We start from the raw sequence: 14,170 nt of genomic DNA on the forward strand, positions 1-14,170 counted from the left end.
TTCTTTGGAGCAAACTCATCTCCAATGAGCGGAAACATGCTTAAGTCTTTGAGAGGGTGAAAAGCATTGTGAGCTGGGAGAAGTTCTCACGATGCTTTGTAAAGACTCTTCTCCGGCTGGTTTGGCTACCTGCCTGGGTCACTTCAGGCCAGCTCTCCGTGCCACCATGGGGCTTTTTTGTTGGATGCTAAATGGCCAAAATAAGCATTTAGGACCCATCTCATTCACTGTGTTCTCACAGGGAGAATTAGCATATGAAATAAACATACTCGGAAACATTCTTTCCCGGGAAAAGAGCGAGGGAATAAATGTCCTCATTTTCAGGTCCCTGCTGCAAATACACCCACTGAGTGATTTAGCGGTGAAGTGTTTGAACGGTGTGTCTCTGCTGCATACAGTGGAAGTGATTTGTAGTGGGAGCTATTTGCATAAATCGGAACTGAATGAGGACGCGTTCCGACTCGACATTCCTTTCACACGATCCCTGATTTCATCGCAATTACTAGCGAATCCGAAAAACCTCTATGTTATCTCCCGAGAAGCAAAAGAAAGTGTGACATCCACTCAAACATCTCTCATTATTGTTTGACATTGACTTCGGGCAAATGGAGAGTTATTGTCACATCTAGAATGAGATCTGCGACGTGCCATTCAATGCCAGTCGTGCACGGATTCGTCTTCCCGAGGCTTCACGGAAAGCAAAAGCTCCTTTCCAGCAGCCTTTGATTTTCAAAAGCAAAACAAAAAAAGAAGCTTGTTTTTAATGCATTTATTTATTTGATTTTTTCTTCTCTAATCCCTCCCTCTGGCCTCTCCGCATCACGAGGTCTTGCAGAAACATTACACCGATGTGTGTTTCAAAACTCGTCAGAAATGGGCATTACACAATGTCAGCTGCTGATAAGGCTGCGGTTTAATGGGGGTGAAATTCAACTAGTGCCAAAGGGCAGAATAAGCAGATAAGCAGAAGCTAATTACTCCACTTTTACAATAGAGCGAAGCTGCTGTTCATTTGGTGATGTTTATAATGCACAAACCTCGCCTCAGGCCGACTAACTGAAACCAGAAGTGCTGCGAAACTTTGCGGCTCCACCACGCTGTTTCATGATAACACTGCTCATTATAGTGTTGACTATTTACAAAATACTCATTATAGGAACATCAGGTGAAAACAATGTGAAGCCTCTGGGAGGTCAATGGAAAACACTGCTGTTATGGTTTTTTCTTTCTTGTAAAGTTTGCAGTTTGCTACCCATTTTGTTTCTGAAATTGGACATTTTTTACAAGTATCAAATAAGGAAAAAAATGTAGGATGGGACTTGATGTTATCGACTGGGAATTGATTCGGTTGTAAAAAGTAGTTGTTACATTCCAGAACAGACTTGGGTGGTTGAAAATGTAGGCTAAATATAGGTGAATATATTGTGTAGGTGAATAGCTAAATCTATACCAAAAAAAAAATAAAAAAAATAAAAAAAAAAAAAATAATAATAATAATAATCATTTTTATTTTTTTTTATTTTTTTTAAAGTAGGCTATATCAACATGTTGACCCAAAGTTTCTACATTGGAGGCCCATGTACAGTAAGTGCTTTAAAAAAAATGATAAGTTTCTCATTTCTGATTTTAAGTCTTCCAAAAATCGGCCCCATTCACTTCCGTTGAAAGAGCTTTAACATAACCTTGATTTTTGTATTTTATAAAGAAAGTGAGAGACATTATGTCACAAATGATGTCAACTGAGCTCATATTGAACCCAGAATTTAACTTTCAATCACTTTCCTGGTGTTATTATGTATGATTCATCAGTACAAGTTATTACAAATAATATTTGACATCCTAAATACAATTGAATGTAGTTTGTGTTAAGTGTTGTCTTCTTGTATTAGGCCTATATGCATAAATATGTATGTATATTACATGTATGTTGCATATAATAAAATTGGGTCACACTTTAATTTAAGGTGTCATTGTTACAGTGTGATTATATATTTAAGTAATATTAATTAACAACATACAATGGTTAGGGTAGGATTAGGGTTTGGTTGAGGGTTAGTTGCATGTAATTATGCTTAAATTACTGTTATTACTATATAGTAAGTACTTGTAACATATGAAATAAAGACACTGTAAAATAAAGTGTTACCCAAAATGTATGTGCTTTAAAATTAATAAAAAGTTGATCAGAAGCACTTGATAAAACATGAAATATTTTTCTGTTAAAATTAAAATTTTATTTTAATTGCAATGGCATTTTCACAATCTTAGGCATTGCATTGTCGATTCAAGTCACATTTATTAATATTGTGCTTTATACAATACAGATGGTTTCAAAGCAGCTTTGAAGTAATAAAGGGAATATTTGTTAATTTTGTTTAATTTATCAATTGTAAAACATATTCAATTTCAGCTCTACTGAAGACAATAGTATCATTATTCAGCTAAATTCAGTTCAATGTCGTTTTAATTCATTTCAATAACTGTGTAAAGTTCATCACTAATGAAATAAGTTACATTCAGCTGTAAACCAGCTCTACAAAAGAGAATAGTGTTATTATTCAGCTCAAGCCAGTTCAAAAGTTTGTTCTTACGAAAAAATAAATAAACAAATCACTCATTGTCACGCATCGTTTTTAAATTCTGAAATAACTTTAAAAGATTAGTATATATCAATACCTTTTAGAGTACCCCTATAATTGCCTTTTTTATTATTGTCTACAGTGTGTAATTAAGCTGTTTTTGAATGCAAAAGGTCTGCAAGATCAAACTGGAGAATAAAGGTTATTATTGTTGTTATATAGTCTGAACTGTCTGAAACGAGTCGTCAGTAATTCCAGTCTTAGTTTCTTTTCAATCTAATTCCTGCTCAAACCTACATGTCTGTAACAAATTTGCATAATGCCAGCCTATGGTCTTCATTGGCTGCCTGTGAACAACATCTACTTTGTCCCTCAAACACTGTAGTTGAGACTGGACGAGTTTGGTTTGTCTTGTCGACATGTTGAGAAGACGCTGTTTACTGCACTGCCAAAGCAAGGACTCGCACTGGAAGTGACATAGTAAAACCTATACGCCATCCTTCATATCACTGTGTATCAACTGTTGAGGAAGAGCTGGAGCTGAAATTCAGATATGATAATGGTTGTTTGGTTTCCGACACACGCTGTAAGCAGTCGACCAATCACAACACACTGGGCCATCTGACCAATCAGAGCAGAGTAGGCTCATAGAAAGGGAGGAGTTTAGAGAGACTGAATCCTTGATTGAACCATTTCAGACGTTGTGAGAGAAGAAGTGATGCTGCAATGTATATTATGAGAAGATTGAAGTGTTCTTTACCTTGGATCCATGCAAACCTATTGTAGGAGACCTCTAAAAGAAATTAGAAACCTTTAAATTAGCATATAGGGGTAGCTGGTACTTTGGTGATTTTTACCGGCGAGTAAACACAGGAGAGGCATAGAGACACAATCACATTAACTATATATGAACATGATCCAGTAATGTTTGACATCTGTTGTCATTAAGATCTTTTTGTCAAATTTCCTGCTTGTAAAGTGTGCTTGTCTTTCTTTAATATAAATGCCATAGTGTTGATAATTTGTTAATGCAAACATATACTTCCCATGGCTGCTATACCTTACATTCGTTACCCTTCTTGTGAGCAACAATCTGTCCCGACTGGAGTCAGCAGGGCCTGACCGCATGTCCCGTTCTGCAGTGAAGCACGGCTCCCTGTCACCAGAAAGCTGAGCCGGAGCGTCCCGCTCGGACATGAAGGTCAGCGGTGCTCTGCTCAGTTAAGACGATCCTTCCTGCTCCTGTTAAACACCCCCGCAGGGCTCTTTCTCTCACCCAGGACATCTCAGCTTTCCCTCCTCTGGCCTATCAAACGCTCTTTCAGCTCTCACTGGCACAATTACCCTCTCATTAGCCTCCACCCCCACCTCATCACCTTCTCCCAGGCTCACTGCGTTGTGTTACACTCCACATTAGGGAGGCGTCCTGGCTCCTAAGTGTAGGGAATGAGTTTGCCGATTCAGTAGGAATGTGATACCACCCTCACATGCTAATGTAGTCAGCAAAGGGACCCTCTCTTTCTTGCTCTCTCTAAGTCGAATTCAGCTTCTGATTCGCAGACTTTTGTGGAGTTGACTTTTAATGACTGGTAATGATTAGGCTTGTGCTCTTATACAGCCTATGTACACCTTGTGACTGTATTTTTATTCTATTATAATAATATAAATGTATAAAAATATAATTAAAATTTTGTTACCTTTTTTTAGGTTTAGGATCAAGTTGATCAAGTTTAGGCCCTGTTGTATGCTTGAATGGACATAACTTGTATTTATGAGTATAACTGTTAGATTTTAGTTCTGTTTTGGTCTGGGTTTTTTTTTCATTCTGTTCCCTATTCTGGTTTGCCTGAGTTAATTCTGCTAGTGTGTTTCCAATGTTAACCATTAGTTCCACATCTGTTCATCTGTGTTTAAACCCTTATATATATAATATTTTAAATATTTTATTTAACCAGGAAGGTCCCATTGAGATATAAATATGAACAGTAAACCTAAAACTTAAATGACTAAAAGTAAAATGAAAAACTAATAAGTATACAAATCTAATTCAAAATATTAACCATAAAATGCATGGCCAACCTTCCCACCAGAATACAAACACGGATCCAAAATTATATTTTCTTTATTTATAAAATTGTTTATAACACTATGTAAGGGATTGTCTGGGTTTGTTTCTATTTCAATGCATTCTCATCCTAGGGCGTCATATACTGACGCTTTTGACATTTCGTCTACATCGAACACACATGGCACCCTTTAGCGTCAATATGAGACGCACAGAGCTTTGTTCGGTTATGGGTAGGTTTAGGTCTGGGGTAGGGTTAGGGTTAGACCGCTAGGAGGCGCCTTCTGGCCCATATCTATCTGCGTCTCATATTGACGCTAAAGGGTGCCATGTGCGTTCGATGTAGACGAAATGTCAAAAGCGTCAGTATATGATGTCTTGGGATGAGAACGGGCTGTCTATTTAGGGTGGGTGTGCTATGTGTTTTAGTTCTGTGTCCTAGTTTTGAGTTTGTTGCTATGGTTTCTCATTGATTTGGTTATGTGTCATACCTGTTGTTCATTTTGTTGATTTGTTCACCTGTGTATTTAAGGCCTGTGGTTCTTTCAGTTCAATGTCAGTTGGCTGTTCTGTTCCTGTCTATAGTCCTGAGTTCTTTTGTATATAAACGTAAACTGATGCATTTAGATCCGTTCTGACCTCGAAGAAATCGTTCTCTCTCAAGGTGACAGCTCCTTTGAGAGACACAAGCAGGCTTTCCTAGATTTATGCCACCTTGTCCACTATGACAATGATAGCCTGTGTGTGCAGGCTTAAATGCGGAGACTAGAGCGCGCCTGCCTGGAGACGGACCTTGAGGAAGCTTTCAAGAGTTTCTGGGTCTTATTTCACTGCAGGTCCCGCTTTACCATCTGCGAAATGGAGGAGGATCAAACTACCAAAATTTCACACCACGCATGTTGCCACAGTCCCAATGGACAAAACGCCTGAGCCCAATGCCGTCACGGACCCGGAGCCTGCCGCGATGCAAGAGCGGACGCCAGAGCTAAATGTCGCCCCGGAACCCGAGCCTAACGAGTCTGACCATGTGTTTGAGCCGGCTACATCATCTGTTAAATAGGGATTACTGGTGGAGTATGAGGGAATGGAGTGGAGCCTGTCTCCTTTAATTATGGCGATTGTGGAAGCACTGAACTTGATTGGGAGAGTGATTGTATCCTGCCTGCTTCGTCACCCAGCACAGAGTTGATATTTGTGTTCCTGCCCTGCCTTCCACTCCTACCTCGGTGAACGTGATTTCACCAAGTACCACATGCTCCTGGATCAACATCTTTGTTGATCCTGGAACAACTTTCCAATCAACCAATCAGATTTGAGGGACAAGTTTACAGTTTATGTCAAGTTTAGGCTTAGAACCAGGGTGAGGTGCTTCAACATCAGTGTTATTCATCTATCATTTCCCTCTGATTTTAGGGAAAAGTTATGGATAGGGTGAGATATCACCAGGCTCTCTCGTCCCTCCGGCTTCGCTTGGTTAGTCCGGTCCTTCATCTGCGCCTCTTCCCTCCACCCTTTCGTCAGGCTCTGCCTTCCCTCCAGCCCCACCCTGGTCCTCAGTCCCACTGGCTCTTCCTCAGTTCTCTGGCACCCTTGCATCACCTCACTGCGGCTCCACCTCGACCTCCTGATCCATCGGTGTAGCTTGGTCTCATCAAGCTCTTTGGCTCTGCCTGGGTCTCCACCTCCATTATCTCAATCTCAGTCTGTCATCCCCTGGGCCCACCATGGATCCTCCCTCCTTCAACCCTGCCGTGGGCCTTCATCCTGGCTGTGCTCTGGGTTCCAACCTGGCTCCTTCTACTCTCATCTCCTCCCACCATCATCGCTGCCCTGGTTTCTCTCTCCATCATATCCTCAGTTTTCTTTGCCCTTGGTCAGCCCCTCATCCACCCCCAGAGCCCCCACCCTCCCTCCTGAGTTGGACTGTTATTACGGTGCGAGGACGGGCCTTCATTGCGGTTGGGGTTGGAATGCCAGGGTTATGTTTAAGCCTGTTTAGTTTTATTGTGCTTTGGTTTTGTTTTCCCTGTTCCTATTTTGCTTGTGTTCCTGGTTGTTATTAGTTTCCATAGTTACTCATTAGTTCCTCATCTTGCCAGGGTTCTGTCACTTCTGTCTAGTTCAATTCTTGGTTTTGTGACAGAGCTCTGACACTCCCGGTTTTGTCTCATCTTTGTCTGAGTGCACGGTTACGAGCGTGCTCGAGTCGTGCACTCACTTGTCTACGTGCCTTGTTACGTATGTGGGGCATGGTGTTTGGATCCCGGCACGTCGGTCTAGTTTGGTTTTCGGGTTCTGTGTCGGGATTCAGACATCCATGCTCCGCGTGTTTGTTTTCTGCTGTGAGCGCACAGGATGAGCTTACGCTCGTTCTTGTGCGCTCTGTCTTGTCGTGTGAGCGTGCGGTTTCGAGTTCGCTCGAGCCGTACGCTCTTGTCCGTGTGCTTTCATGTCATGTTTTGTCTTGTGCTGTGTAGCACATATCTTGTGTTTTTCACTAGCTGTGTGCTTTCATGTTGTTTTGTGTGAAGTATATGTTTTGTGTGAACTTATGAGTTTTCATTAGCTGCGTGTTCATGTCTCGTTTTGTGCTTGTGTTTTTGTCATGTTTGGTGTGAGCACATGGCTTGTCATGTTTCCTTGTGCCATGTTACCTGATTATTGGTTCATTTGCCCCAATAAAATGAACTCCCTCGTTACCTGCCTTGTTTGCTCCCTATTTATTCTCCCTGTGTTTGCAGTCCTGTGCTGGTTCGTCGTCATATGTACACCGTGTGTTTCCCTGCTGTGTGTGTGTGTGTGTCCAAGTCCAAGTCCAAGTCCAATTCTGTCTTGTTTTCCCCCTCGGGGTAGTTTTTGTTTGTTTTTGTTTTATTTTTTATAAAAATAAAAACCCATCTTTCCTGCAATTGAGTCCTCGCTTCATCTCCTCAATCCCCAAACCTGACACACCTGTTCTTAGCTTGATGTGATTGTGTTATTCCGTTCTCCTGTGTTTTTCCTCTCGGAATTATTATTATTACTGTTGATATTGGACTCCATCTCCATGTGCTCGTTACAGCCACACAATGTGACACCGTGTAATTCCATATATAATAATATTGAAGTGATTTTACTATGACTACAACCATTTTACACGCGGATTACTTGTAAGAGCTGATCTGAGTCTGTTTTGCTGAGCTAAACTTAGCAATAAACACGTTGAAAATGCACAATAACCACTATATTTTAAAGTGGGCTTTTATTACGCAAGTAAAGGAGTAAAAAATTACTCACCCTCTGTTTTAAAACAAACATCTGTTGAGCTGTTGTCCACCAAAATGCAGATTCATCACGTAACAACTTGTCACACAAATGAGATAGGGGGAGATGTTTGAAAGTTTGATTGGACTTATGAATTTATTGACAAAATAACAATTCAAAATGTATTAAAATATCTACATTATATGTATATTTACTTTCAAGTTGAAAATATAATTGTTCTGTAAAGCTATATAGTAGCATCTTTCAGTCACTAGGGACCTGACCCCCCGCAACCTACAGCCCTGGGTAAAGTTGCGAGAAGTCTTGGCCTACGTCTCATGAATCAACTGTTTTTATGGTCTTAACTTTTAAACAGCTTGTTTTGTAAACTAATAATGAGAGCAAACAGTCTGTTGGTTTATGTTGTATGCCGCGGTGTGGAAATGAAAAGTCGCTCCCTCCAACAGCTTCCTTCAATGCACCATCACTGTTTTAATTACCAGAGTAAGCAACTCGCTTTACCCTTCATCCTCCCATCTCAGCACAGTGGGATGCAGAGCCTTCTACGCTGAACATCCTCTCCTCCAACCACGGGATAATTGACACCCCCTCTGCCTTCAAGCTGAGAGAGAAACCAAAGTGGGGGAACGAGAGCAAAGAAAAGAGTGGGAAAAGCTGGAGTCAAGGAGAGAGCGGGTGTCCTGCGGCCCAATCGTGAGATCCAGGGAGCAGAGTCGCTTTCTCTCCTACTTGCACAAACAAACACTTTCATGGCTCAAAACCCAACGGCGACTCAAGATGCGATTTCTATGACCAAACAGCCGACGGGGCCCCTGGCATGTCTTATCAGCCCAGAGCAGAGGGCCACAGAGGCCCAGGCAATTCGAGCCCTGTGATAAACTTCACAATTCCACTCAACGGCCCTGGATTGGTCCAAGAAGACGGGGAGGAAGAGAATGTAGGGAAAAGACAAGGGAGAAAGAGAGGAATGAAGAAGTACTGAGAGTGGGGGTGTGATTATGAACTTGCTTGTTTAGTGCAGTAACAGAAATTAAGATGAAACGGAAACCCTGCTTGGTGTTGTCTGATGTTTGGTGCAGGAGCGCTTTAAACCAGCGTTATTTTAGGATTGTTTATGCAATAGTGCTATTCATTAATATTTTGAATTTGCTTTTATTTTCTAAATTTCTGTTTTATTTTTATTTTTAATTTTAGTTTACAGGTACACTTTGTAACAATTTGTTCAAAATAGTTTTGTCAATAGATCATCAATGCATTCAAAATGTGTTTTTTGTCTTACCCTTATTCACTATGATAAGCGTATTGTAACATATTTTTTCAAAATTTTAGGGATGTCAAAGTTAACTTGAACTCAATAAATTCATGTAATATGTTAAACTTAAGGATTTTTATTTTTTTTACATTAACCAAATCTGATAATATAAAAATTTAATTCTGCTTTTTAAAAGTCTAAAGTATACATTTTAGAACTCATTATATTAAATTATTATTTTAAGAGTAAAAAAAAAAAAAATCAGCATGTAGATATATTTTACCAATTTGTTTAGTACAATGGAATATAACAGGCAATTATTTAATTTTTTAGAAACAATCATATAATTCTCATTCAGTGTAGGCTTAAATGTGTTTTTATACATAAAAATAAATCGCAGACTTTTTTAAAGGAGTTCATTCACAATGGGATCATCACATTTGGAGGGGTTTTTCATTTGAAAAGCCCTGACCAGAACATGGTAACATCACAGTCTCTTCCTTAAGAACCTGTTTGCAACAACGATAAAAGACACCAATGGTCCTTGAATGATAAGATTTTATTTTCAGCAATAATCACAATAAACAATTCTTCCACTAAGTATCATTCATAATTACGCGACTCTCTGGAATGCTTGATCGGACAATCTCATCAGTTTAATATTTTGCTATAATGAGTGCTTTTTATAATGACTTTCAAAGCAGTTAATCCAATGAAGAAGTGAATTTAAATGTACTAAAAAGTATAACATTAATGCCATTTCTATAGCTAAATATTGCAGTTCCAGCACATTTAATCAGTAAAAGTCTGACATCTGGCAATACTGACCATGGCAAAACCCAATAATGTGGTAGTGTATTGTGTTGAGGTGCTATTGATGCTGTATTGATTTCTCTGGGCAAGGTCACGAGCAAAGAGAAGCATCTTTTCTGAGTACACTTCACTGATTGATTGTCTATTAGGGAAGAGCGTTAAATATCCCCTGCATTATGTAGCTTTGAAGCTAATGACAAAGCCAGCTTGCGCATGACTTATTAAGGGCAGGATGAAATAGAGCTCCAGCAATTGTGAAAGTGCTTTCTTGGCACAGGTCAGAGCTGATGCATAGCAGCCGAGTCTCCAGCCACGGAAACTCCACCAAGGACCTTGTTTAGTCACATCAGCAAATAACCATATGATAAATCAGTGCTGGATAATGGCATGCAATATTACTTGCTTATGATAAAACACCCTGATGTGCTATCGGCTTTTAAAGAGCGAAAAGCACAATGATTCACGTGAAACTCTCAGAAACAACATGAAGACATCTTTTCATCTAGTCAGGATACAGAGACAAGGCATTTAATGTTGTTTATTAGATACATATAAAATAAGATAGAAAAATACATCATAAACCTGTAACAATGGCTGTTAAAACAGACATGTCTTCTCATAGGCAATACTTGGGCAGGGAACACACACGTTTGAGACTGAAAGACTGCATGTCGTACACACATATCCACATGTATGATAAAAGACATTCACATGATCAAACTTGATTCTTAAAGCCAAAGTGTGTAATTTTGTTGATGTTTTCCCCTTTATCCCAGTTTCACGTGCAGAAACAACTATAAAGTAGAGCTCTCAAAACACGAGTGGATATGTGTCATTTGGCTTAACCAATGGTACGGGTCGGGGGGCGGGGCTTCCTGTTGGACTGACCATGCTTGGAAAATCATTCTTTTTTATCAGTCCTTTTGGTGTCAGAATTACACACTTCACTGCTGAACTTAAAAACCAGGACTAATCAGAATAATATACTTTTAATTGCTATTGAGTGTGAGACATCATGCTTTATCAATGACTGTATAACTCACCTCGCATCTTTCTTCATTAAGTATTTATTATTTTTATTTTTTTATTAAATTTCTGTATTCTTACTACCCCCCAAAAAACTGCTTTTAATACATAGATCATTCACATCTCATACTTCAAAGCATTTTCAAACGCATCAGACCTTGATATCAGTACCTTCGTTGATATCACAATATTGTTATGGCACTGGAGAATCATAAGTGGAAATGAAGGGGAATGCAGACACAACAGGAAGACATGTTTGATGTCACAGAGACTCCCCTCAAGAGGCCATTGTGTTGCATAGTAAAGAAAGAGTTTCGAGGGGGACGAACGTGACAGTACACACAGCTTACCCACCGCTTTCATCCCATCACCAACTACTGTACATGCTGTCTCAAATCCACAAAATATCATTCTTTAATCAGTATTTGTTTTGTTTCACTTCAGAGGCAAAAGTATACAATATCAAAACTTGCTGGCAGAGAATATCTCTTGAATTAAAGTTGATTATTCTCACTCAACTGGAAACAGTTATTTATTCATTTGGTGAGATTTATGCTTAAAACAAGGAAGATAAACTATATATTCTCTCAAAACTCTTTTTTTTATTTTTTACTTCCTTATTGCAGTTTTTAACTCAAGCTAAAAACACCAAAACACTCATTGCTGGACATAAAATAAACATTAACTGACATAACTCAATATATATATATATATATATATAGATATAGATATAGATATATAGATATATATATAGATATAGATCATTTTCATTTAGTCTAACTTGTTTTTGATGTAGACGTGAAACTAAAAATGAAATAAAAAATTAATAAAAGCAAATTCGAGGGAAAATACAGAAAACTAAAAAAATGACAAACAATTTACCTCAAATTAATTCCAAATATTAATAAAAAGGTATAATAGTCTCTAAATGATACTATAATAACACTGCTTATTAGGGATATTTTTGATATTTTAACTGCAAAACAAAACACAAATACTGATTAAAACAATTTTTGGTTACACTTTATTTGGTAACACTTTGTTTTAGTGTCCTTGTTACACATGTTACATGTACTTACTATAGTAATAACAGTAAATTATACATAATTACAAGTAACTAACCCTAAACCAAACCCTAAACTCTAACACTATAGTAAGTACATGTAGTTAATTATTATTACTCAGTACTTAACTGTATAATCACACTGTAACACTGACACTTTAAAAATAAACCCTTTAAAGTGACGTAGTTACATTCTACTTGCTCAAATAAGTACTGAGTAATATTAGTTAACTACATGTACTTACAATAGAGTTATGGTTAGGGTTAGTTACTTGTAATTATGCATAATTTACTGTTATTTCAATAGTAAGTACATGTAGTAACTTGTAACTACGTCACCTTAAAATAAAGTGTTACCAAGTATTTTTTTGTTGCAGTGACTGTATCGTACCATACTGATATAACAGTGCACTAAACTTCAACATAATGTGCAAAATAATTCATTCAAGTACTGCGAGCAAAATACCTACAATTCTGAAGGATGTGTCAAGACTGAAGGCAACTAATACACTTTGACTCCCCGAGTCTGTTTGACAGTGTGATACTGGGAAACAGGAAGGCAGGTATAGGCCGGCGAGCCGTCAGTTATGTGGTTTCGGAAGGGAAAGCTGTGTGTACTGACCCGGGCCGGGTTTCCCAAAAGCATCGTAAGTCTCAGTAGATCACAGAGGCCATTATGGTTCCGCAACAGCTTGAGGCTCTTACAAATCCATTTGTCCTTTGTGTCAAAGTAGCGTGAGCTACGTCAGAAAGAGATCGGGGCATCGGTTTACTCTCGGGGATTTGTCATGTCGCGTCACATCCAGTGTAGACAGCATCACTGATTATAATGGGTTCTACTGGCTTTTATCGCATCGCTTTGCGCCGCTCGAGTCCGGCGTAGACACAATGCTTTCTGGGAAATACAGCCCTGGTCTGATCATTCACCACTGATGATGACATTCATATTGAACATGAATCATGAGAACTATGATAAGGCACTTGAATGATATTTCCCTACCAGCCCCATCGGCACAACGAGAGGGTTGTTTTGGTCATCCACGTCTACATCCAATTACAGAAAACTGGATTGTTTTCACTTCATAAAGGGTTCAGTATTGTTCTGTTTTTTGTTCTCTTCACAATAATTCGACAGTATAAAATATTGAGTAGTAAAAATATACGTTCTCTGGAGGATCATAAAAGTGTTGTTTCTGTACATGTTTTCTTTTTGTCACTCTTTGAACTTTTATCTACAAATTTCATACATTTGTACAGCAGATAGGCAAGCATGGCTTATACATCCTCAGAGAGGCTTGTTCACTGAAAGTGTCGGATTGTTCCGGAAGGGAGATAGTCTTCTTCTTCTTCTTCTGTGATTTCAGCCGTCTCACTGAAATCGCTTCTCAAACGGTGTACCGGGTTGCGATGATGCGATACAGAGGTGCATGCACCGTTCACACCGTCATGCGTTACATTCAGACTCATTACCGTAACTGCAGGATCACTGGAGCGGTCCGTTTCCTCAGTGCCGTCATGGAGCTGTAGGGTTTTGACGGCGGACTGGGATCGCTGAAGGTCTGGCTTTGATTTAGAGGGAGCTGGGAAAATCATTATTGCTTATTGCTTACAAAGAGTGCAGATCTACTGCGGCAGGAGCATCTCCGTGTCCAACGAGTGCAAGCTGTATATCCACTGCCTGGGACAGCTCTTAGATACTCTTTTTTTTTTTTGTCTTTCATTCATTCATTTTAGGGCAGAGATGTGATCTGCAGGCAGGTAATGGGCAGGTCATCATTGGGTGAAGAGGTCAGAAGGTCAGGGGTTAGTTGCCAGTGGTGGCTGAGTGGGTTAGAGAGACAAACGAACAGAAAAGGGGGAGGGAAACAAGGAAAGGAGGAAGGAAACAAAAGATAGAGGAGATTAGTTTCAGCTAGTGAAAGCAGGATGACAATATGAAAAGCATTTATAAACCGATCACAAGAATAGGCTCTTGATTCAGTCGAGTCTCCCCACAGCACAGCTTTAAAGGCCGGGACACACCAAGCCGGGACGTTTTTTGAGCGACGGTCAGCTTATTTTTTCGGTCTCGTCGGATGCTGTCGGATCTATTCAGCACGCTGAATCGC

General features: G+C 39.4%; 1 protein-coding gene across 3 annotated transcripts in view; it reads right to left on the reverse strand.

Annotated features, from left to right (window-relative positions):
- Positions 1-11,772: 11,772 nt before the first annotated feature.
- qkib (QKI, KH domain containing, RNA binding b) overlaps positions 11,773-14,170 on the reverse strand; it is a 113,824-nt gene continuing 111,426 nt past the window's right edge. For 2 of the 3 annotated variants that reach the window (XR_014201757.1, XM_082154645.1), the window contains exon 8: positions 11,773-13,883. Coding sequence is in view for 2 of the 3 variants with exons in the window: in XM_082154645.1 (XP_082010771.1) it covers positions 13,867-13,883 (17 nt within the window). In the remaining variant the exon portion in view is untranslated. The remainder of the gene's footprint in view (positions 13,884-14,170) is intronic. The other variant, XM_082154647.1, reaches the window with a different exon arrangement.

The sequence above is a fragment of the Leuciscus leuciscus genome, assembly GCF_965113295.1.
Source record: "Leuciscus leuciscus genome assembly, chromosome: 22".
Classification (NCBI taxonomy): domain Eukaryota; kingdom Metazoa; phylum Chordata; class Actinopteri; order Cypriniformes; family Leuciscidae; genus Leuciscus; species Leuciscus leuciscus.